Source organism: Entelurus aequoreus, linkage group LG25, assembly GCF_033978785.1.
Source record: "Entelurus aequoreus isolate RoL-2023_Sb linkage group LG25, RoL_Eaeq_v1.1, whole genome shotgun sequence".
Lineage (NCBI taxonomy): Eukaryota > Metazoa > Chordata > Actinopteri > Syngnathiformes > Syngnathidae > Entelurus > Entelurus aequoreus.
In genome coordinates, this window is record NC_084755.1 from 42,389,539 (window position 1) to 42,414,921 (window position 25,383).

The 25,383-nt window shown below is 41.0% G+C and overlaps 1 protein-coding gene across 1 annotated transcript in view; it reads left to right on the forward strand.

Moving 5' to 3' along the window:
- Window positions 1–20,411, forward strand: part of cramp1 (cramped chromatin regulator homolog 1) — a gene marked incomplete at its 3' end in the record, with an annotated part of 54,378 nt that extends 33,967 nt beyond the window's left edge. The window contains exons 7-16 of the mRNA XM_062036662.1: window positions 4,239–4,324; window positions 4,516–4,639; window positions 5,839–5,920; window positions 7,385–8,209; window positions 9,096–9,243; window positions 15,159–15,334; window positions 15,395–15,469; window positions 15,523–15,604; window positions 19,427–19,525; window positions 20,065–20,411. Of these exons, the coding sequence (XP_061892646.1) occupies window positions 4,239–4,324; window positions 4,516–4,639; window positions 5,839–5,920; window positions 7,385–8,209; window positions 9,096–9,243; window positions 15,159–15,334; window positions 15,395–15,469; window positions 15,523–15,604; window positions 19,427–19,525; window positions 20,065–20,411 (2,044 nt within the window). The remainder of the gene's footprint in view (window positions 1–4,238; window positions 4,325–4,515; window positions 4,640–5,838; window positions 5,921–7,384; window positions 8,210–9,095; window positions 9,244–15,158; window positions 15,335–15,394; window positions 15,470–15,522; window positions 15,605–19,426; window positions 19,526–20,064) is intronic.
- Between the last annotated feature and the right edge of the window lie 4,972 nt (window positions 20,412–25,383).

Genomic DNA, 25,383 nt, shown 5'->3' on the forward strand with positions numbered 1-25,383 from the left:
ACAATTGAGAGGAGACACAAACACCACACACAACAATTGAGAGGAGACACAAACACCACACACAACAATTGAGAGGAGACACAAACACCACACACAACAATTGAGAGGAGACACAAACACCACACACAACAATTGAGAGGAGACACAAACACCACACACAACAATTGAGAGGAGACACAAACACCACACACAACAATTGAGAGGAGACACAAACACCACACACAACAATTGAGAGGAGACACAAACACCACACACAACAATTGAGAGGAGACACAAACACCACACACAACAAACCAAAAGTAGTGAAACAAAAATGAATATTATCAACAACAGTATCAATATTAGTTACAATTTCAACATAGCAGTGATTAAAAATCCCTCATTGACATTATCATTAGACATTTATAAAAAAAGAACAATAGTGTGACAGTGGCTTACACTTACCATACCAACTTTATTTATAAAGCCCTTTAAAAACAAGCACAGTTGAAGAACAAAGGGCTGTACACCACAAAGACATAGAGGCAAAGGATAGACTAAAAAATAACATTTAAAACAGAAATAAAAGTACACATTGAAAAAGCAAATGCAAATTACCCTAAGAACAATTTGTTGGATAAAAAACAGTTTAAAAACTTAAAAACAGTTAAACAAGTTAAAAGCTAAAAACAGTTTAAAGTCTCATGCTGGGTTGAAAGCCAGTGAATAAAAATGGGTTTTAAGAAGGGTCTTAAAACTAGCCAAAGAAGGGGTCTGTCTCACATGGAGAGGGAGATGCTTCCAGAGTTTGGGACCCGCAACAGACAAGGCTCTGTCCCCTCTGAGCTTGCGCTTTGTTTTAGGTACCTCCAGGATCAGCTGAGGGACCGGGTGGGGGCATAGAGGTGGATTATCTCAGAGACACTGAGCATCACATCTCATAAGCTTGACAACACACTGTGTCCAATATTTTCACAAAGATAAAATAAGTCATATTTTTGTTTCATTTAATAGTTGAAACAAATGTACATTATTGCAATCAGTTGATAAAACATTGTCCTTTACAATTATAAAAGCTTTACTACTCTGCTTGCATGTCAGCAGACTGGGGTAGATCCTGCTCAAATCTATGTATTCCATCAATAGACAATCTTTTTGAAACGGGAAAATATAGTTTTTGAATCCAGAATCGCGTTGAATCGGAAAAAAACGATTTAGAATCGAATCGTGACCCCAAGAATCGATATTGAATTGAATCGTGGGACACCCAAAGATTCGCAGCCCTAATGTTTATTTATATATATATATATATATATATATATATATATATATATATATATATATATATATATATAAAAATAAATAAAATAATAAATAAATACCCAAATGGAAAAAACTTCAATGTGAAAATCTGTCCTTCTTCCCTTAACTTGATGAAAACACCATCAAGTTGTAACTTATGGTCTTTCTCACTTAATACTCAGACTAAACAATTGAAACGCAATACAGGGCCAAAAATATGGACCAGGGGCCAGTAGAGGGCAGTATATCCTTTCTTTTTTTGCCATTGTGCTGCAGGCATAATCAACATGAATCAAGTTTAAATAATGGTAATATTCCTAACAGATAACCTGCATCTTATATCCCCAGAATGCTGAAATTATTATTATTATTAATAATAATAATAATAATTATTATTATCATTATCATTATCATTATTATTCTTCTTATTATTGTTATTATTATCATTATTTTTATTATTATTATTATTTTGTCAACCCACACAGTAATAGCAAAGTCACAATAAACTTTATATCTAAAACTCTACTGTGAGAAAAATGTGATCCGCCGTAAACACAGTGCATTTTATTTTGAAAATGAACCCGGTGTTTTATTTTGTACACTACTTCCTGTCCCGCACGATCCGCTCTGCTCTGTGCGGACTTGATGTGCCGTGCTCAATTGATGCGGCGTGCAAAAACAGAAGCTGACACATTGAATAATAGAATAATACAGCGTTTTTCTGCAATATTACCCAAATTAGATGCTGAATAAGTGGACGGCGACTAGACCAGAACATAACTCACAGGTTCAACTAGCTCCACTGTCACGTCTCAGGGGCGCAGTTGGCTCTCTCTCCTCTCACTTACTCACTCACTCGAACTCAAACAACCCGGTATTACAAAAAAACGTGGAGTTTTTGTACCGCTTTTTTTTGTTTTTTTTACATCCCTGACAGGAATGTATTAATGTTGTTCAAAGAAAAACCACACACACAGGCAGAGGGCACTTTTTAAGACGAGGCAAAAAAGGGCAGGGGCTCAGGCACCCACCCATAGGGCCCTATGTGTGCACGTGCCTGTCCGCAACGGTACACCATGGCAAAAAAAGTACAACTCAACATTCGACGTCACTATGGGGAGTTTTGACGGAGCAGAAACGTGCAAACTCGTTGGGAGTTTCCTCCTCTCCCAGCTCGCTAGCCTCAACCTGAACCTTGATATTTACCGTGATGACGGACTGGCAGTGTGTCGCGCCTCGCCAAGGAACAGCGAGAATACCAAGAAGCGCATATGCCAAATCTTCAAAGAGAACGGCCTACGCATCACGATTAAACCGTCAACTTCCTCGACGTCACTTTCAACCTGAGAAATAACAGCTACCAACCATTCACCAAACCCAACACAACACTCCAATACGTGCACCATGACAGCAACCACCCACCCACCACCACGAAAAGAATACCTACCGGAATTAATAAAAGACTATCGATGCTGTCATCTAGCAAAGCTGAATTCGACAAAGCAACCCCCCCGTACCAAAAAGCACTTGATGAATGCGGATACAACTTCACCCTCACCTACGAACCCATGCCAGGAAACCAACCAAAAAAGAGCAGAAAAGGAAACAACATTATCTGGTACAACCCCCCATACAGCAAAAACGTCTCAACTAATATTGGCCACAAATTCCTCACCATGATCGACAAACACAACACCCTAAGAAAAGTATTCAACAAGAACAACATTAAATTGAGCTACAGCTGTATGAACAATATACGACAAATCATTTCAAACCACAACAAAGCAATGGAAAAGGAGCCGTCCACCACCAGGCAGAACGACTCCAAAACCGACAAAGGCTGTAACTGCCGCAAGAAACCTGATTGCCCTCTCAACGGGGGTGCTTACAACCATCAGTCGTTTACCAAGCAAAGGTAACACGCAAGGACATTAACACATCCGACACATATGTAGGATTAACTGAGGGAGAATTCAAAACCAGATGGAACAATCACAAGACTTCTTTCAGAAGCAAAAGCCTGCGGAACACTACAGAACTCAGCAAACACATTTGGAATCTCAAAGACAATAATATTGAATACTCAATAACATGGCAAATTCTTGCATCCAGCACACCTTACAACAGTGGTAACAAAAGATGCAACCTATGCTTAAAAGAGAAACTGTTTATTATATACCGTCCAGACCTGTCATCCCTCAACAAGCGCAGCGAAATTGTATCAGCATGCTGTCACAGACGGAAACACCTCCTAGGTAACACAAGAGCCAATCACCACGCCCCTACGCCTGCCTGTACCTACCCGTTTTGTGCCCTATATAAACCATGGTATGTGAATGCTTCTATTAAAATCTCCTGAGGATTGAGGGAAACCCCTCATGAAACAGGCCTGTAGAAATGAAATAGTCTTGTGATTTTTCCCACACATACATACATATATATATGTATATATATACTGTGTATATATATATATATACTGTGTATATATATACTGTGTGTATATATATATATATATATATATATATATATATATATATATATATATATATATATATATATATATATATATATATATATATATATATATATATATATATATATATATATATATATATATATATAAACTGTATATATGTATATTTATACAGTATATACTGTATATATGAGTTACTTTAAATGCCTTGGGCCCCTGTTTTAAACCATAACTATTTAATCCTCTGACATTCCCACAAAAACTGAATCATTTATGGTCTGACTTGAATGTTTGGTGAGTTACTGTATAAATGTACTGTGTTGTGTCTTGGATCAGGTGAGTTGTAAATGTACTGTGTTGTGTCTTGGATCAGGTGAGTTCTGAATGTACTGTGTTGTGTCTTGGATCAGGTGAGTTCTGAATGTACTGTGTTGTGTCTTGGATCAGGTGAGTTCTGAATGTACTGTGTTGTGTCTTGGATCAGGGCCACCACTGTGCGCTCCAAAGGCAGGAACCTGCGTATCAAAGCCCCCATGTGCCGTGCCTTGAAGAAACTTTGTGACCCAGACGGTGAAGAAACACACTGCAAAGCATGCCAGTAATGATTTAGTTTGGGCAGGTTTTTAGCAGAAACAATGGCAAGTGAGGGGGTGTTTCCATGGTAACCGGCACAAAGAGGTGTCACATGATCAGTAGCACTAAAACGTTGCTCTGCCTTCATACATAGTTGTAAAAATCAAAGTCTCTTCATGTCCCTGCAGGAGTAAGTGACGAGGAGGACCAGAAGCCGGTGCGCTTACCACTGAAGGTGGCGGTGGAGCTTCAGCCGCGCAGCAACTACTCCTGGGCCCGCGTTCACAGTCTAGCGTACAACCCTCGCCTCAGGTCGGCATGTCTACATCCTTTGATTTCTCTTCACTAGTAGCTACCTATGCGCTCCTAATCCCCGCTACCTGGGAACATTTCAAAATGAGCTGATTATGTTGACTGTGATGTCCAGTTCTTGCACTTCCAAAACATTAGATGGCAGTATTATTATTATTTTATTTGTATTGTGTAGACTATCTATGGTAAGTTGTTTAACAAGGAAGTAGCTTTTTTTCCAGGAAGCTAAATGTGTTATGTTGCGCCTACAAAGTGTTTATACTGTAAGTATTGTGCTTATTACACACAAGCTGTTTGCTTGCAACATTTATCTTAGTTGTAGTTTTTATGACCAAGTTTGGAAGTTTACAAATCACCACGTAAAATCGTTAATGCTTATAATAGCCTGTCTATGGCAAATCTAATGTAAATTAGCATCGAGCTAGCACATATTTCTTTTAACGTTGAACGTTTTCCACCAAGCATACTAGCTTTGTTGTTAAAGAAGTCAACATTATTTAGAGGGAGTTTGGCTAAATGCTGCTTGACTGATTTCTGATTACAATACCTGGTTGAACAGACAAAACTGCCATCTTAGTTGTGGTTTTCATGACCAATTTTGGAAGTGTACAAATCGCCATTTAAAATTGTTAAGGCTAATAGTAGCCTGTCTATGGCAAATCCAATGTAAATTAGCATTAAGCTAGCACATTTTGGAAGAGTGGAGCCTTATTTTCACACCCATGCATTTACTACCAGGTATGGTTGTACCGATACCAATATTTTGGTATCGGTACAAAAATGTATGTCAACGCTTTTCAAAATAAAGGGGATCATGAAACAAAAGTTTTAAAGCAGCATGACCTTGACCGATTTTTGAAGCCCAAATATCTCCATGTTGCGTTTCACACGCTCTCTTTATTAACCAGTCTTATTTGTCCTCCCCACTGTGTTTCTGCTTGTGCGCTCTGTGAGTGTGTGCGCGCTGACACACTCAACATGCTCCTCGGCTCAGCAGCATAGCCGCTGCATGCGGATGAAACACAAAAAAAAGCGATATTTGTCAAAGGTAGTATAGTATCGTTTTCAATTCATTAGTACCCGTATAGTGTACGACTTTACTATACCAAGCACACTTACTTTGTGGGAGGTACCCCTCCCTGATCCACAGTGTAAAAGTGGTGTGGAACCATTCCAACTAACACCTCCTTCTCTTCCAGGATGGTGGTGGAACTTCACAGGAAGGTTTCCAGCCTCATTGAATTCCTGAAACAGAAGTGGGCCTATCATGACCAGAGGATTGTATCCTTTATTGCTGTTGTTGTATCAGTTGCGAGCAATAATTGCACTAGATTTTCCAAAGTATCAATACTTCAATACTGGAAAAATAAACCATGGAGTATCATCAGTACCGAATGATGGACGTCACTTTTCCTTGGCACCAAAGAAGAATGTCTTTAAAAAAATGATCCATGGTTTTCATAGATTGACTTATTCCTGGTTGGCAATCTCTCAAAAACAACACACCTCATCCTGTTTTTCTAAAGAAGCAGAAATAATCTGTGATGACTTGAACCACTTTCAGGCATGTGATTTTTACTTCTATAGTTGCAAATCTGTCTGTTTTTATCTCTGTCAAAATATTTTAAAAGTATTTTCCGTTTTTCTTAGTTTTTTCCGACCTGCAATGTGTGTTAAAATCTTGATCCGTCTCTTTGCCATACCTGCCAACAACTACGTAATGAGTACAGTTTTTGATCATCCGGTGGTAAAAACTACAGTTTTCCATTAAAAATGATGAAGTTAAAAATGGAAGCTATGATAAAACTTGTTTACCATGTAAGCCCACATCTAAACTAGAATACACATTTAAGAACACATTTTTTAGATTTAGATTTATTGGTCCCCGTTGGGGAAATTCATTTTCACTGCCGTACATTTGAACAATAGACATAACACATCACGAAACAAAAATTTAAAAAAAGACATCATACATGACCAACACACTTGTCAGACAGGTCGACCGGGCCTGCTGTTAAGGGCGGCTATAGCTGCAGGGATAAGGCTTTTCCTGAGGCGGGCCCTCCGGAATTTGATGGTTCTGTACCTGCGCCCTGATGGTAGTGGGATGATGCATTGGTGTAGTGGGTGAGTGATATCCTGGACTATCGTGTTTGCCAGTCGAATGATGGACCTGTGGTTTAAATCTGAAATGTTGGGTGTGGGTAGGCCGATGATTTTAGCTGCTTTGTTTGTAATGCGTGTGAGTTTGGTCCGGTTGGTTCCAGTAAGCATAGTGAAAAAACATGTGGAACAGTACATAAGGATGGGTTGAACAATGCTTTAGTAAAGTAATAACAGGAGGTGAGGTGCAACGTATAGTCCTTTAAGTTTACGGATGGCTGACAGTCTTTGTTGACTTCTTTTTTGAATGTCCGTGTCAATAAGTAGATGAACCGTCTGTGGCTGTGAAGTGAACACTAATAAGGTTGTAAATACTGTATAGAGTAGACTAACCCAAAGCCCCCTGTTATTTTTTCGTCTTTTTCATTAAGTTCAAATCACATGCCTGTTGTACGTACAGAAATATAAATAGAAAACATGGCAGTGTATGATAGGAACTTAATATTGTAAAATAAGTAATGAAATTGAAACATATTAAATATGAATTTAATTAGCAAATGAAATGGAACAATTCAGGTCAACTGGGTAAGGTGATATCTATATGTCTTGTATTTATTCACTTCCTTGACTTTTGGTGTTCAGATGAAGAGTCTGCTAGAAAGGGAAGCTTTGGGGGAGGCTCCGCCCCCTCCAGACGAACTCTTTCTTTTCCCGGCTGAGAGCAGCACCCTGACCACGCTACCCGGGGTTTCCCGCGTGGTTCACTCCAAGGCCTCTTGCACGGTTCACTGGCAAGAAAGCGGCAAGACGCGGCCCAACGCCAAGGAGCTACCCACCGCTCAGATCCTGGGCATCCACACGGCCGCGCCGCCACGGACCGGCGCCAAATCGGCACGAGGAACCCCAGGTTCAGTCTCGGTGACCCCGCAGAACGACTGTCGTAAAACCGAGCCCCCCGGCGTTGAAACGTGGTCTGACGGTTCTGTTAAGGCGGAGGAGAAGAAGCCTTCCACTCTGTCGCCTTCTCAGCAGGCGGCCATTCCCAGAGAGGAGGCGAGCGGACTTTTTGAGGAGGCCGGTGGTGGCCTGGCTGGGACCAAAACCATGGATAACTTGTGTAGCGGTGCAGAGAGCTGCCTGGACCAATGCAGGGAGGAGCAGGTCTCCTCCGGCCAAACTCCTCCAGCCAAGCTCTCCATGGGCGGCCCAGAGGACGCCAAGGAGAGAAGTGTGCAGCAGATCAGGGAGGATGGCTGGAACGTCCGTGACGCAGAGAACGTGACGCTGGCAGAGCTCTACCTGATGTTCGGCAAGCCTGGCAAGCTGCAGCTGGAGTACGAGTGGCAGTCACTCGCACATCCTCACCAAGACGGAGCAGTGTCCTCGCAGCCCAGACTACGCGGGAAACAACGTGTCTTAAGCTGCCTGCTGAGACTGGTCACCAGCGAGATCAACCCCAAACCTTTGGTAGGCAGTCCATCTTCTAACTACCGTACCTTCCACACTATAGAGCGCAACTACATAAGCCACACCCATTCAATTCTAGACGGAAAAACGATTTTCCATATATTAGCCGCACCCAACTATAAGTGGCAGATATATATACGTTGTGTCATGTGTTATTTACACTGAAATAGTTATTTACATACCTTAATTGTTTCCAAATGGCTGATCAAACAAAACGTCAGTCATAGTCATGGACCGACTAGCTGCGCAAGCTAGCTCTCCAATCAGCTAAACAGACTCAATAACTCCACGCTGACGTCTTGGTGAATTTACTGAGGAATTTGTGAAAGTGAAACAATACAAAAAGAATGTTGTTGTAAGTTAATAATACTAACACTGACACTCGTAAACATGTTAGCATATTAGCTCACGACATTAGTTTGATTACATTACGATAGAGCATACAAATATGCATGGAAACACTCCTACACATGGGACGCTTTAGTAATTAAGAATTGTTTTAGTTATATTGTAAAACTTACAAACGTTGCTTGGAGTGATGAATGAAGATTCCATTTGAGCAGAAACTTTATATACAAGTGGAAGACAGAACGGCACTTCTACTTCCGGTTGAAAGCACTAAAAAGAAGGGCCCTGCAGTGAGCTGGCGCCAAAGCACGAACAATAACACACTTTTTTCAGTGTATTTGCTTGTTTTTTTAAACCATCTGCATCATGGCCGTCAGCGAAGAAAAATCCACAAATTACCCGCACCGTTTTATAAGTCGCAGAGTGCAAAGCGTAGGAAAAAAGTAGCGGAATTTGTTTATTATGTTTGTTTATGAAGGCATATTGTTGCAATAATACAATGTTTGTACTTGCTGCGGTCATGTCTGCTCTCCTCCAGGCTCCAGAGCTGTGCTCCACAGGCACGTGTCCTCAGGAGGAGCACAGCCCTCCAGGAAAAGGCCCCACGGCAGGCGTGCGCAGCCCCAACTACGGCCGGCTGCAGGCATCTGTCCGAGGGGGCAGGTTACACCAGCCAAACACCTCAGGTATCTGCCAAGTCCATGGTCACATTGTGGAATCCAGTAGTGCTAGTTGAGTTTGTACTGGAACTCATGAACCTAACCAGTATAAATTGTATGTATGTGGTTTTAGGGATGCAACGATTACCGAAAGTTAGTATTACCGTTTCAGTGTTTCCCCCAGAAAATGTGTTCTCTCCAGGGGGAAGGGACTGGGGAAGGGGGTAGGTGGGTGTAAGGATCGGTGTAACTCGGTCTGTTGCCACCTGGTCGCTGCCACCACAGCCTGGGGGGCAATAGACTACAGACTGTGGTGAAGTCGCTGCCACCACACCCTGGGGGGCAATAGACTACAGACTGTGGTGAAGTCGCTGCCACCACAGCCTGGGGGGCAATAGACTACAGACTGTGGTGAAGTCGCTGCCACCACAGCCTGGGGGGAAATAGACTACAGACTGTGGTGAAGTCGCTGCCACCACAGCCTGGGGGGCAATAGACTACAGACTGTGGTGAAGTCGCTGCCACCACAGCCTGGAGGGCAATAGACTACAGACTGTGGTGAAGTCGCTGCCACCACACCCTGGGGGGCAATAGACTACAGACTGTGGTGAAGTCGCTGCCACCACAGCCTGGGGGGCAATAGACTACAGACTGTGGTGAAGTCGCTGCCACCACAGCCTGGGGGGAATAGACTACAGACTGTGGTGAAGTCGCTGCCACCACAGCCTGGGGGGCAATAGACTACAGACTGTGGTGAAGTCGCTGCCACCACATCCTGGGGGGCAATAGACTACAGACTGTGGTGAAGTCACTGCCACCACAGCCTGGGGGGCAATAGACTACAGACTGTGGTGAAGTCGCTGCCACCACAGCCTGGGGGGCAATAGACTACAGACTGTGGTGAAGTCGCTGCCACCACATCCTGGGGGGCAATAGACTACAGACTGTGGTGAAGTCGCTGCCACCACAGCCTGGAGGGCAATAGACTACAGACTGTGGTGAAGTCGCTGCCACCACACCCTGGGGGGCAATAGACTACAGACTGTGGTGAAGTCGCTGCCACCACAGCCTGGGGGGCAATAGACTACAGACTGTGGTGAAGTCGCTGCCACCACAGCCTGGGGGGAATAGACTACAGACTGTGGTGAAGTCGCTGCCACCACAGCCTGGGGGGCAATAGACTACAGACTGTGGTGAAGTCGCTGCCACCACATCCTGGGGGGCAATAGACTACAGACTGTGGTGAAGTAGGCCGCATGAAGAACTTTTGCTTGTGTTTTTCGCTCCATTTGCTGAATAGCGATATACTATATATATCTCAATATTTTTTCCATAAAGTAAAAACAAAACAGTCCTAGTTACCTGAGATACTAAAATAATGACTTACAAAGTCAAATGAATGACTTACTGTAAGTAAGCGTTTGCAATAAGCGTTTGAAAAAAAGAGTTAAAAGTGGGGCCACATATGTTCAACTCATCATGCTTCATTTATTACAGCATTTGGTTTAGTTGATTTTTATGATGTAAATGTTGTATTTGTATCAACATGTGATAGCAGGGACCCTGCCATTCAAAACTAGGCTGATACTGTACTAATGATTCATGTAACTATAGCTGAAAAAGATAGTACAATAGCAATAGGAGAGACTATTCATCCCTGAACACCGTGGAGTTCATGTAGGCTTTATGATGTACTTACATTATTATATCAACTATCAGAGACAGAAACTCTTCATTTAACATACCGTATTTTTCGGACTATAAGTCGCTCTGGGGTATAAGTCGCACCGGCCGAAAATGCATAATAAAGAAGGAAAAAAACATATATAAGTCACACTGGAGTATAAGTCGCATTTTTGGGGGAAATGTATTTGATAAAAGCCAACAGCAAGAATAGACAATTTCAAATGTGTAAAGAATAGTGAACAACAGGCTGAATAAGTGTACTTTATATGAGGCATAAATAACCAACTGCTATGTTAACCTCACATATTATGGTAAGAGTCATTCAAATAACTATAACATATAGAACATGCTATACGTTTACCAAACAATCTGTCACTCCTAATCACTAAATCCCATGACATCTTATACGTCTAGTCTCTTACGTCAATGACATCAATAATATTATTGGATATTTTATGGTAATGTGGTAATCATTTCACACATAAGTCGCTCCTGAGTATAAGTCGCACCGCCGGCCAAACTATGAAAAAAACTGCGACTTATAGTCCGAAAAATACGGTAATGTCCTTTTTTGCTGCTTCAACACAGCTCAATCAACACAGAAAAAGGTAAAGTGAAATAACTTAGTTGTTAACTGTAGGTCAATAATGCTTGTCTAAAAGCTAATTAGCCTTCACCTCAAGGACCGCGAGCGAGCTGAGCTGCTGTTTATGTTTCTAGAAGGTCAACGGGCTCATAGTGATGTTACTAGTAGTTGACTGGGAGGTGGTTATTATCATTTGGAGAGAGTCCGCTGCCTGATGATTACCTGCTAAACACCTTTCTGGTCACCCGCACCGTCTCTCCTTTCTGCCTGCCTCTGTCGTGAGCACTGACTCCATGCGCTCTGAATACTCACTGCTGATTGGCTGTTACATGCGCTCTGAATACTCACTGCTGATTGGCTGTTACATGCGCTCTGAATACTCACTGCTGATTGGCTGTTACATGCGCTCTGAATACTCACTGCTGATTGGCTGTTACATGCGCTCTGAATACTCACTGCTGATTGGCTGTTACATGCGCTCTGAATACTCACTGCTGATTGGCTGTTACATGCGCTCTGAATACTCACTGCTGATTGGCTGTTACATGCGCTCTGAATACTCACTGCTGATTGGCTGTTACATGCGCTCTGAATACTCACTGCTGATTGGCTGTTACATGCGCTCTGAATACGCACTGCTGATTGGCTGTTACATGCGCTCTGAATACTCACTGCTGATTGGCTGTTACATGCGCTCTGAATACTCACTGCTGATTGGCTGTTACATGCGCTCTGAATACGCACTGCTGATTGGCTGTTACATGCGCTCTGAATACTCACTGCTGATTGGCTGTTACATGCGCTCTGAATACTCACTGCTGATTGGCTGTTACATGCGCTCTGAATACGCACTGCTGATTGGCTGTTACATGCGCTCTGAATACTCACTGCTGATTGGCTGTTACATGCGCTCTGAATACTCACTGCTGATTGGCTGTTACATGCGCTCTGAATACGCACTGCTGATTGGCTGTTACATGCGCTCTGAATACTCACTGCTGATTGGCTGTTACATGCGCTCTGAATACGCACTGCTGATTGGCTGTTACATGCGCTCTGAATACTCACTGCTGATTGGCTGTTACATGCGCTCTGAATACTCACTGCTGATTGGCTGTTACATGCGCTCTGAATACGCACTGCTGATTGGCTGTTACATGCGCTCTGAATACTCACTGCTGATTGGCTGTTACATGCACTCTGAATACGCACTGCTGATTGGCTGTTACCACTCTGCGTGTAACCAATCAGATGGTTGTGTGGGTGGGACAATGCTGGGTGCTGCAGAGACGTACTGACAGAGGCAGAGGCAGAACTAAGCGGAGCAGCTTGTTAAGACTTTAATTTAGGCAGTGGCTCTTTGTTGTTAAGGCGGCCGCTTTAACAACAAAGCGTTGCGGGAAACCCTACGTTTCAAATGAAAATCTTAATCGTGATTGAGAACCGCAACTTGATAAGGTCAGACTGGTGATACTGCTCATTTCCTTTAGAAAGGAATGAATAACTAACTAGCAGCTAACACCACTAATTGCTAGACAGCATCATCATTTGCAAAAATCAACTAAAAAGAATTTCAATATAATTTTTTTAATTTTTTAATTTTTTTAGGAATACATTTTTAAAGACAATTTGCTACACCTATACGTCAACAACTAAAAGGTTTTGTGACTTGAAATCTGTTTTCAAAAGGTTTTATTATAATTATTATACCAAATAATACATTGTGTGAATCGGTTTGAATTGAGAATCGAATCGTTACCCCAAGAATGGGACTCAGACTAGTGATACTGCTCATTTCCTGCAGAAGAAGCTAGCAGCTGGCGCCGTTAATTGCTAGCTAGCAGCTTGAAAAATGTTGACGTAGTAACAGTTTGGGTATTTTGGAATTCCTGGAATTTCGGGAAAACCGGGAATTTGTACGAAAAGAAAATTGTAGTTTTGTTGTGCCAACTAAGAGGAGTGTTTTGAAAATGTGCACTGTGAAAACTTTCCAGGAAGAGGTGAAAATAGGGCTTTTTTTGAACTTGGAAAATGGTAGCTTGATTGTCCAAGGTGGGTGGAGTTGGTGGATGGTGGAACGGTTCCAATCGGGTGAGAAATGTGGAAATTGTGCAAGTTCGTAAAATGGCCCATTCATTTTCAATGGAAAAAATTACCCGGAAAACCGAGAATTGTGGGTAATCTAGGATATTTGTTTAATTTTAAGATTCCTGGTCGAGCCGAATGTTTTGATACTTGAACAGTTCTGATCGGATGAAAACTGTGGACCTTGGGATAATAATAAATAGTAGTAATAATAATAACGATAATAAATAGATGTTTTTAAGTGTAGAATCATATTGTGTGAATGTTTGGACATTCACACAATAATAATAATAAATAGATGTTTTTTGGTGTAGAAAATTATTGTGTGAATGCTTGGACATTAACACAATAATAATAATAATAAATAGATGTGTTTGGTGTAGAATATTATTGTGTGAATGCTTGGACATTAACACAATAATAATAATAATAAATAGATGTGTTTGGTGTAGAATATTATTGTGTGAATGCTTGGACATTAACACAATAATAATAATAATACTAATAAATAGATGTTTCTTGGTGTAGAATATTATTTTGTGAATGTTTGGACATTCACACAATAATAATAAATATATGTTTTTTGGTGTGGAATATTATTGTGTGAATGCTTGGACATTCAAACAATACTAATAATAAATGGATGTTTTTTGGTGTAGAATATTATTGTGTGAATGCTTGGACTTAACACAATAATAATAATAATAAATGGATGTTTTTTGGTGTAGAATATTATTTTGTGAATGCTTGGACATTAACACAATAATAATAAATAGATGTTTTTTGGTGTGGAATATTATTGTGTGAATGTTTGGACATTCACACAATAATAATAATAATAATAAATGGATGTTTTTTGGTGTAGAATATTATTTTGTGAATGCTTGGACATTAACACAATAATAATAAATAGATGTTTTTTGGTGTGGAATATTATTGTGTGAATGTTTGGACATTCACACAATAATAATAAAATAATAATAATAAATGGATGTTTTTTGGTGTAGAATATTATTTTGTGAATGCTTGGACATTCACACAATAATAATAAATAGATGTTTTTTGGTGTGGAATATTATTGTGTGAATGCTTGGACATTCAAACAATACTACTAATAATAATACATGTTTTTTGGTGTGGAATATTATTGTGTGAATGCTTGGACATTCAAACAATACTACTAATAATAATACATGTTTTTTGGTGTGGAATATTATTGTGTGAATGCTTGGACATTCAAACAATACTAATAATAATAATACATGTTTTTTGGTGTAGAATATTATTGTGTGAATGCTTGGACATTCAAACAATACTAATAATAATAATGCATGTTTTTTGGTGTAGAATATTATTGTGTGAATGCTTGGACATTCACACAATAATAATAATATCTTAAGTTTTTTAAATAAACTTAAGATAAAAAAAATGCATCTTTGCACTTAAGAAACTTCTCTGTGACTTGAGCTCCAGACTTCTTCTGTGTGTTGGATGTTGTCATTACTGCCACAAGTGGTGGGAGTGTGTATTACAAGAAATGGTTAAGACTTGAAAGATTGCATGTAAATATGATGTCCTCCTTCAGGTGCACGGAACCTTCCCCGCTCCCTGCTCTGCTCCTCGGCAGCGGCCAGCGACTCGGAAGGCAACGTGTTTGCAGTGCCCACCACCCTCCCCCCCAACAGTTCCCGCCACAACCGCATGTTCTCCCCCAACAAGGAGGCGGAGCTGGCCTTGAGGCAGCAGCTGGACTCCATCAGTGTAAGAAGCCCACACTTTTGTGGCCCCCAACACAAATCATCCCTTGCTCCGTCTTCCTAGATGCAGTCTGATCTTTTCCTGTCAAGACCAAGAAAACCTCGAAACAGACAACTCCGGAAGCCACTTGTCGTTCAGGTGAGTTCCACGTGGTGGTTGCTGAGTCCAGTGCTGACCGAGTTTCCCCACAGCGAACTCTTCTACCGCGAACCACAGGAGACACTCCTCAGCACGTCTGCTCCTTCTCCATCCTCTCCAACTCCTCTGCCACAGGTACTCAATAGGAAGCTTTGAAAGGCAGTAATACAGCATCAATCACAAAATAAACAGTCACTTTTTGACAAAAACAATATAAATAACGATGTTGGGTCTCACTACATCTTGGAAGATGGGGGTTAGGATGTACGAAGCTATCTCCACAGGGCCCAAAGAATGTAAGCATAAAAGTCCTTAGACACACAACAGGCCCATGCAGTGAAGAGAAGCAAATCACAGTTATTCATACTCAATTGTTATTATCAATCAACCAATGTTTATTTATATAGCCCTAAATCACAAGTGTCTCAAAGGGCTGCACAAGCCACAACGACATCCTCGGTACAGAGCCCACTTAAGGGCAAGGAAAAACTCACCCCAGTGGGACGTCGATGTGAATGACTATGAGAAACCTTGGAGAGGACCGCATATGTGGGTAACCCCCCCCCCCCTCTAGGGGAGACCGAAAGCAATGGATGTCGAGTGGGTCTGACATAATATTGTGAAAGTCCAGTCCATAGTTAGACTTTGGGCTGGGCCGATCAATATATATCGTGATAGACACATAATTGATATCAATATAAAATGCTTCGATAAAATGTTCAACAAATATATGGTTTTTGGGCGGAAGAAACCGGAAACAATGAAGCATGCTGAGGCTGCGAAACAGGAAGTGGTCGGTGAAACGCTAAACAGCCAACTCTGTATCAGTGTCAAATATCAGCTCTGTTGATTCTCTGCATGGACTGAGAAGTGAAAGTAAAGATGAGAGAGCAAATATAATGTGGATACAAGTGGGAAAGTTATCTCCACAGTAGGGCACTTTTTACATTTTTGTAGTCAAATGCACCGTAGTCCTTCACCATGCTCATCTTTTCTCTTCAACCCATGTCCGGTCCATATTTGGATGTACGGAAACAACAGCTAGGAACTAAAGTGCAGGACTGTGTAACTAAAATAAATAACAGACTAAAGCAAATGTGCTAATTTAAAACAATAATTTGGTCCAATAATATTGAAATCGTAATTACTGCATAATAAATATTCATTTCCATACTTAAATAAGAATAACCAAATAAATGTTACACAGAGCACGTAACTTCCTGCCACTAAACCTGCAGAAAATACTTCTTCTCAGGTTTCTACATGTTTACATTGTGCACTATTTTCTTACACTTTATGAAGCATTTCTTACATATTGATGATTTGTAAGATCTTATTGTGAAGTCTTACACTTTATGAAGCATTTCTTACATATTGATGATTTGTAAGATCTTATTGTGAAGTCTTACACTTTATGAAGCATTTCTTACATATTGATGATTTGTAAGATCTTATTGTGAAGTCTTACACTTTATGAAGCATTTCTTACATATTGATGATTTGTAAGATCTTATTGTGAAGTCTTACACTTTATGAAGCATTTCTTACATATTGATGATTTGCAGAGGTGGGACCAAGTCATTGCTTTGCAAGTCACAAGTAAGTCTCAAGTCTTTGCCCTCAAGTCTCGAGTCAAGTCCCGAGTCAAGACAGGCAAGTCCCGAGTCAAGTCCAAAGTCAAGACTAGAAAGTCTCAAGTCAAGTCCCAAGTCCTGCATTTTGAGTTTCGAGTCCTTTCAAGTCCTTTTAACCACAGACTAATATTTTTACACAGATTGTGTATGCTTTTAAAACGCTGTATTTATTTATTAAAACAAGTGCATTCGAAAGTGCAGGAAAAAAAATGGTGCTGACATTGCAATTCATAATAGCACTATTAACCAGTCATTTTAATAGTTTAAACAATTTTAAACATTTAACTCATTCCTTTACAGAATAAACACATTTGCAAAAACAAACATTAACATACTATTGGTTGTATTTTTGAAAATAACATTACCACAAAGTTGAGAAGGAGCAAAGATCTTCAATATTTGTATGTGAGAATCACAAATAAATCTTCTGGGGGAGGATGACACCCCTACAGGGGTTTGGTTTACAAACTCTCAGCCCCACCTAAAACAAAATTCACCAGCCGCCACTGATTATGATGCTTTCTCATTTTAGGCAAAGTATAAGACAATACTTTCTTAACAGTATAATTGTAACCAGGAATAAGTCTTCAAGTAACAATATTCAAATACTAACATTGTTGGGTAAGACAGCATTTGGTTTTATTCTGAATCCAGTGAAGCAGATTGGTGGTTTTAGCTGATATAAAGACTTTCAGGTGTTTATATATGTTTAAGTATTTGGCAGACGCTTTTATCCAAAGTGACATACATAAAAAATAGATATAAAACAATCACTGTAAACATTATCATTTAAGGGAAGAATGTAATACAAAATATCAATACAAAGTGTCAAGACAGAATAAACTCTCTGCTGCTGCAGCAACAGAGATACAGTCTATAGGTCCCTAAAATATATAGATATCTAATGTATTCATACATTGTTTATGTAGGATATACGCATGTATATATAATCTAATCATATTGTTTCTTCAACTTAAAAATAGCTGACCGTTTTTTTCCCCCTTCTCTGGGATTATATTCCCAGTTTTGATCTCGGACGTCTGGTCATTTATAGCGTATAAGAATATTATATTACTGTTAAGCAAACTATGAATAATAAAAACGCCAAAACATGTGTCCGTTATCATAGCTACACGTATGACAAAAAAAACGCGTGAAAATCAGTGGTATTCAGTGAGGTAAAATGAATTAAATGCGCTGACAGTTCATTGCTCCTGCCAAATGAATTGCACTGAGTGGAGCGGATCACCACTCCAAGATGGCGGCCCCGCGTCTCGTCTGCGCCAGTAGGCAGTAGCGCTCAGTGCTGTGTACCCTTATAAGATGTCTATGGTTATGACGTTAGCAGTGAGTTTACAGCCTCACTGATTTAACTACACAGCAAATAAAAGTCATGTTACTTAGCCAATAAACGTTATCTTACATTCAAAACTTACCCTTCTTTGTGCAACTTCAAATGTCGAACGAAGTTGGAAGTTGTTGCGTCTCCGTCTGTAATATTCGAACTGCGTGATTTGCATACGGCAATTCGTTTTTTGTTGACCAAGTCGTAGTTTTTATACCCGAACGAAACCAACTTTGGCATAATTGTTTCTCTCTGCCGCATTGTTTGACAACTCATGTTCGGTGGTTGTCCTGCAATTTGATTGGATGAGAGCTGTGTGATGAAAACAATGTAGATCTAATTTGATTGGCTGTTGTACTGAGAGCACACACGCTGACAAGCAGCACACACGCTGATAGACAGACAGACACGTATAAAATGAAAGATACGGCGCGCTCCCAAATAACTTTTTAAGGTTTGGGTTTTGGGGAAAGTAGCAAGTCATGTCAAGTCAAAAGGCTCAAGTCCAAGTGAAGTCACAAGTCATTGATGTTAAAGTCTAAGTCGAGTTGCAAGTCTCTTTACATTTTGTCAAGTCGAGTCTAAAGTCATCAAATTCATGACTCGAGTCTGACTCGAGTCCAAGTCATGTGACTCGAGTCCACACCTCTGATGATTTGTAAGATCTTATTGTGAAGTCTTCAATGTGTTTGTTGACATTGTTGGAGTGTTTCCATGTGTTGACATTTCCTTCATGCCTTGATAGCTGAGGGAATATAATGACAGGAAGTTACATTTACAATGAAAATATGAACATTTCATATTAAAATATCACTAATTATCGATATGGAGCAATATAAAAAAGGTATATTGTGATACAGTTTTCAGCCCTATGGCCCAGCGCCAGTTCAACTAAAATATTCATTTGGCTTTATGTCAAGTTGCATCTTTCTCCTGGACTTAAACTCTCTACTTGTCCTACGTGCTCATTCTCCTCAGGAACTGGCTCTTTCCGGCCAATTCAGACGCGGCTGGCTCCTACCTCACGCCCTCCACCGTCCATATCTTCTTCTCCTGCAGGGACCAGCCAGCTGTCCAGTAGGTTCCTTCTCCTCCTGTGCTTGTGTTCATTCACAAGTCCAAGTACAGGAAGTACACTTCATCCCTGAAACCAATACTCTATTGCTCATTGGTGGAACTAATACACATGGAGGAAATCCAGTGCTTGGAACTTGAAATATGTTTCCACATGTGAACACAGAAGTGTGAGCGTGTGAGCGTGTGAGTGTGAGTGTGAGTGTGAGCGTGTGAGCGTGAGTGTGAGCGCGTGTGTGTGCGTGTGAGCGTGAGTGTGAGCGCGTGTGTGTGCGTGTGCAAGTTGAGGATGTACATTTGAAGAATGGAAGTCATGGCAAGCAGAAAAATGTGTATTTATTTTCCCTACAATACATCTTGAGTCTGTAAAGTAGTATCTGATTAATGGAAGACTAATCAATAATGGATAGCTGCAGCCTAATAGGGAAATATTTAGTAGTTAGTCAATAATATTGTGATACTATTGATAATAATCATCCTCATGACGTGAAACATTTTCATCTTTGCTTGCTTATTTCCTTCCCACTTGATGTGTTTTCCAGGTGCTATCGACCTGGCAGCTAAGACGGCTGGCATCATCCCTGCCAGTCCTTGTCGGGGGCCACATTCTCCCACGCCCATCCCTGCCAGTCCTTGTCGGGGGCCACATTCTCCCACGCCCATCCCTGCCAGTCCTTGTCGGGGGCCACATTCTCCCACGCCCATCCCTGCCAGTCCTTGTCGGGGGCCACATTCTCCCACGCCCATCCCTGCCAGTCCTTGTCGGGGGCCACATTCTCCCACGCCCATCCCTGCCAGTCCTTGTCGGGGGCCACATTCTCCCACGCCCATGCTGCCCTCTGCACAGCTGCTGGATGCTGAACAACACCTGCAGCACCACCTGCCGGAGGTCAGGGAACACACACACACGCACACACACACACACACACACACACACACACACACACACACACACACACACACACACACACACACACACACACACACACACACATGTTATGTGCTGGGTGACCTGTGTAAAATAAAGCAAAAGCAAAAGCAAATATGAAAAGAACACAATCCAAGGCCAAGTCCACACGAACACAGAGACTTTCACACCAACATATTTGCTGTTAGAAGCGTCTCATCCACTCAAGTCTACTTTCAAAGGTCTCTTCAACATCAGTACACACTACAAGTATGTACCGTAGTGCCATGTACACTATGCTGATGTACACTGTGCTGATGTACAATAGGGAGATGTACAGTAGGGCAATGTACAGTAGGGTGATGTACAGTAGTGGGATGTGCAGTAGTGGGATGTGCAGTAGTGTGATGTACAGTAGGGTGATGTACAGTAGGGTGAATGACAGTAAGATGATGTACAGTAGTGTGATGTACAGTAGGGTGAATGACAGTAAGATGATGTACAGTAGTGTGATGTACAGTAGTGTGATGTACAGTAGGGTGAATGACAGTAAGATGATGTACAGTAGTGTGATGTACAGTAGGGTGAATGACAGTAAGATGATGTACAGTAGTGTGATGTACAGTAGGTGTGAATGACAGTAGATGATGTACAGTAGTGTGATGTACAGTAGTGTGATGTACAGTAGGGTGAATGACAGTAAGATGATGTACAGTAGTGTGATGTACAGTAGGGTGAATGACAGTAAGATGATGTACAGTAGTGTGATGTGCAGTAGGGTGAATGACAGTAAGATGATGTACAGTAGTGTGATGTACAGTAGGGTGAATGACAGTAAGATGATGTACAGTAGTGTGATGTACAGTAGGGTGAATGACAGTAGATGATGTACAGTAGTGTGATGTACAGTAGGGTGAATGACCAGTAAGATGATGTGCAGTAGTGTGATGTACAGTAAGGGTGAATGACAGTAAGATGATGTACAGTAGTGTGATGTACAGTAGGGTGAATGACAGTAAGATGATGTACAGTAGTGTGATGTGCAGTAGGGTGAATGACAGTAAGATGATGTGCAGTAGTGTGATGTACAGTAGGGTGAATGACAGTAAGATGATGTACAGTAGTGTGATGTGCAGTAGGGTGAATGACAGTAAGATGATGTACAGTAGTGTGATGTACAGTAGGGTGAATGACAGTAAGATGATGTGCAGTAGTGTGATGTACAGTAGGGTGAATGACAGTAAGATGATGTACAGTAGTGTGATGTACAGTAGGGTGAATGACAGTAAGATGATGTACAGTAGGGTGATGTACAGTAGGGTGAATGACAGTAAGATGATGTGCAGTAGTGTGATGTACAGTAGGGTGAATGACAGTAAGATGATGTACAGTAGTGTGATGTGCAGTAGGGTGAATGACAGTAAGATGATGTACAGTAGTGTGATGTACAGGTAGGGTGAATGACAGTAAGATGATGTACAGTAGTGTGATGTACAGTAGGGTGAATGACAGTAAGATGATGTACAGTAGTGTGATGTACAGTAGGGTGAATGACAGTAAGATGATGTACAGTAGTGTGATGTACAGTAGGGTGAATGACAGTAAGATGATGTACAGTAGTGTGATGTACAGTAGGGGTGAATGACAGTAAGATGATGTGCAGTAGTGTGATGTACAGTAGGGTGAATGACAGTAAGATGATGTAACAGTAGTGTGATGTACAGTAGGGTGAATGACAGTAAGATGATGTGCAGTAGTGTGATGTACAGTAGGGTGAATGACAGTAAGATGATGTACAGTAGTGTGATGTACAGTAGGGTGAGATGACAGTAAGATGATTTACAGTAGTGTGATGTACAGTAGGGTGGAATGACAGTAAGATGATGTACAGTAGTGTGATGTACAGTAGGTGAATGACAGTAAGATGATGTAGCAGTAGTGTGATGTACAGTAGGGTGAATGACAGTAAGATGATGTGCAGTAGTGTGATGTTACAGTAGGGTGATGACAGTAAGATGATGTGCAGTAGTGTGAGTAGGGTGAATGACAGTAAGATGATGTGCAGTAGTGTGATGTACAGTAGGGTGAATGACAGTAAGATGATGTACAGTAGTGTGATGTACAGTAGGGTGAATGACAGTAAGATGATGTGCAGTAGTGTGATGTACAGTAGGGTGAATGACAGTAAGATGATGTACAGTAGGGTGATGTACAGTAAGAGATGTACAGTAGGGCGATGTAGAACCTTTATACAACCAGATAAGAAAGCCATTGAGATCAAGATGTCTTTCACAAGGGTGACCTGGCCAAGAGGTCAACAGCACATGTCACAGAGCAGTTTCAAAAAAGTAATATGTTAAGACATACACTTTAGAATACATAAAAGAGAAGTGTAAAACAATAAAGATTTACAGCTTTTAAAAACACAGGCATTGTGCAAACGTCTCTCGCTGTTTGTCCCTCAGGACAGAAGGGAAGGCTCCAAATGGAAGTAGTTCTGTTTGCTCTGCAATGTATTCCATGCCAGAGGCCAGCAAGGCCAAAAGCTCTTTTGCCAAATTACATTTCGTACATGAGGAACAGTTAAATCATACAAATTGTTAGAGCGTAATGCATAAGAGCTCTTTTTTTCTTTGTAAGAAAGTACACAAGTATGGAGGCATTAAAGCTAAAAGAGCCTTATAAATGATAGTCAGCCAATGTGTGCACTCAGTGAAGATAAGTCTGACTTCATATACAGGTGACAGTGGTGGTGGTGAGACTAAGACATCCAGTAACAATGTGTGTATATGTGTGCACTCAGTGAAGATAAGTCTGACTTCATATACAGGTGACAGTGGTGGTGGTGAGACTAAGACATCCAGTAACAATGTGTGTATATGTGTGCACTCAGTGAAGATAAGTCTGACTTCATATACAGGTGACAGTGGTGGTGGTGAGACTAAGACATCCAGTAACAATGTGTGTATATGTGTGCACTCAGTGAAGATAAGTCTGACTTCATATACAGGTGACAGTGGTGGTGGTGAGACTAAGACATCCAGTAACAATGTGTATATGTGTGCACTCAGTGAAGATAAGTCTGACTTCATATACAGGTGACAGTGGTGGTGGTGAGACTAAGACATCCAGTAACAATGTGTGTATATGTGTGCACTCAGTGAAGATAAGTCTGACTTCATATACAGGTGACAGTGGTGGTGGTGAGACTAAGACATCCAGTAACAATGTGTGTATATGTGTGCACTCAGTGAAGATAAGTCTGACTTCATATACAGGTGACAGTGGTGGTGAGACTAAGACATCCAGTAACAATGTGTGTATATGTGTGCACTCAGTGAAGATAAGTCTGACTTCATATACAGGTGACAGTGGTGGTGGTGAGACTAAGACATCCAGTAACAATGTGTGTATATGTGTGCACTCAGTGAAGATAAGTCTGACTTCATATACAGGTGACAGTGGTGGTGGTGAGACTAAGACATCCAGTAACAATGTGTGTATATGTGTGCACTCAGTGAAGATAAGTCTGACTTCATATACAGGTGACAGTGGTGGTGAGACTAAGACATCCAGTAACAATGTGTGTATATGTGTGCACTCAGTGAAGATAAGTCTGACTTCATATACAGGTGACAGTGGTGGTGGTGAGACTAAGACATCCAGTAACAATGTGTGTATATGTGTGCACTCAGTGAAGATAAGTCTGACTTCATATACAGGTGACAGTGGTGGTGGTGAGACTAAGACATCCAGTAACAATGTGTGTATATGTGTGCACTCAGTGAAGATAAGTCTGACTTCATATACAGGTGACAGTGGTGGTGAGACTAAGACATCCAGTAACAATGTGTGTATATGTGTGCACTCAGTGAAGATAAGTCTGACTTCATATACAGGTGACAGTGGTGGTGGTGAGACTAAGACATCCAGTAACAATGTGTGTATATGTGTGCACTCAGTGAAGATAAGTCTGACTTCATATACAGGTGACAGTGGTGGTGAGACTAAGACTTCCAGTAACAATGTGTGTATATGTGTGCACTCAGTGAAGATAAGTCTGACTTCATATACAGGTGACAGTGGTGGTGAGACTAAGACATCCAGTAACAATGTGTGTATATGTGTGCACTCAGTGAAGATAAGTCTGACTTCATATACAGGTGACAGTGGTGGTGGTGAGACTAAGACATCCAGTAACAATGTGTGTATATGTGTGCACTCAGTGAAGATAAGTCTGACTTCATATACAGGTGACAGTGGTGGTGGTGAGACTAAGACATCCAGTAACAATGTGTGTATATGTGTGCACTCAGTGAAGATAAGTCTGACTTCATATACAGGTGACAGTGGTGGTGAGACTAAGACATCCAGTAACAATGTGTGTATATGTGTGCACTCAGTGAAGATAAGTCTGACTTCATATACAGGTGACAGTGGTGGTGGTGAGACTAAGACATCCAGTAACAATGTGTATATGTGTGTGCACTCAGTGAAGATAAGTCTGACTTCATATACAGGTGACAGTGGTGGTGGTGAGACTAAGACATCCAGTAACAATGTGTGTATATGTGTGCACTCAGTGAAGATAAGTCTGACTTCATATACAGGTGACAGTGGTGGTGGTGAGACTAAGACATCCAGTAACAAATGTTAGTGCTGAGTGATGAACAGTGTCCAAGGACTGGAGACATTTAGATGAAGCACTAAAATAAAGCACGTCTCCATAATCAATTACGGGCAAGATAGTTGCTGTCACCAATTTCTTTCTGACTTGAAGAGAGAAGCAGTTTTTATTTCTAAAAAAGAAACCAAGTTTTAACCTAAGCTAATATGGGCTTTAAATGAAAGCTCCTGATGAAGAGTAAAACCCAAGTACTTGTCATTTAAGACCTGCTCTATAGATTTGATGTTACAATATTTGGAATATTTTCCAGTAGCACCCTTGAATGAG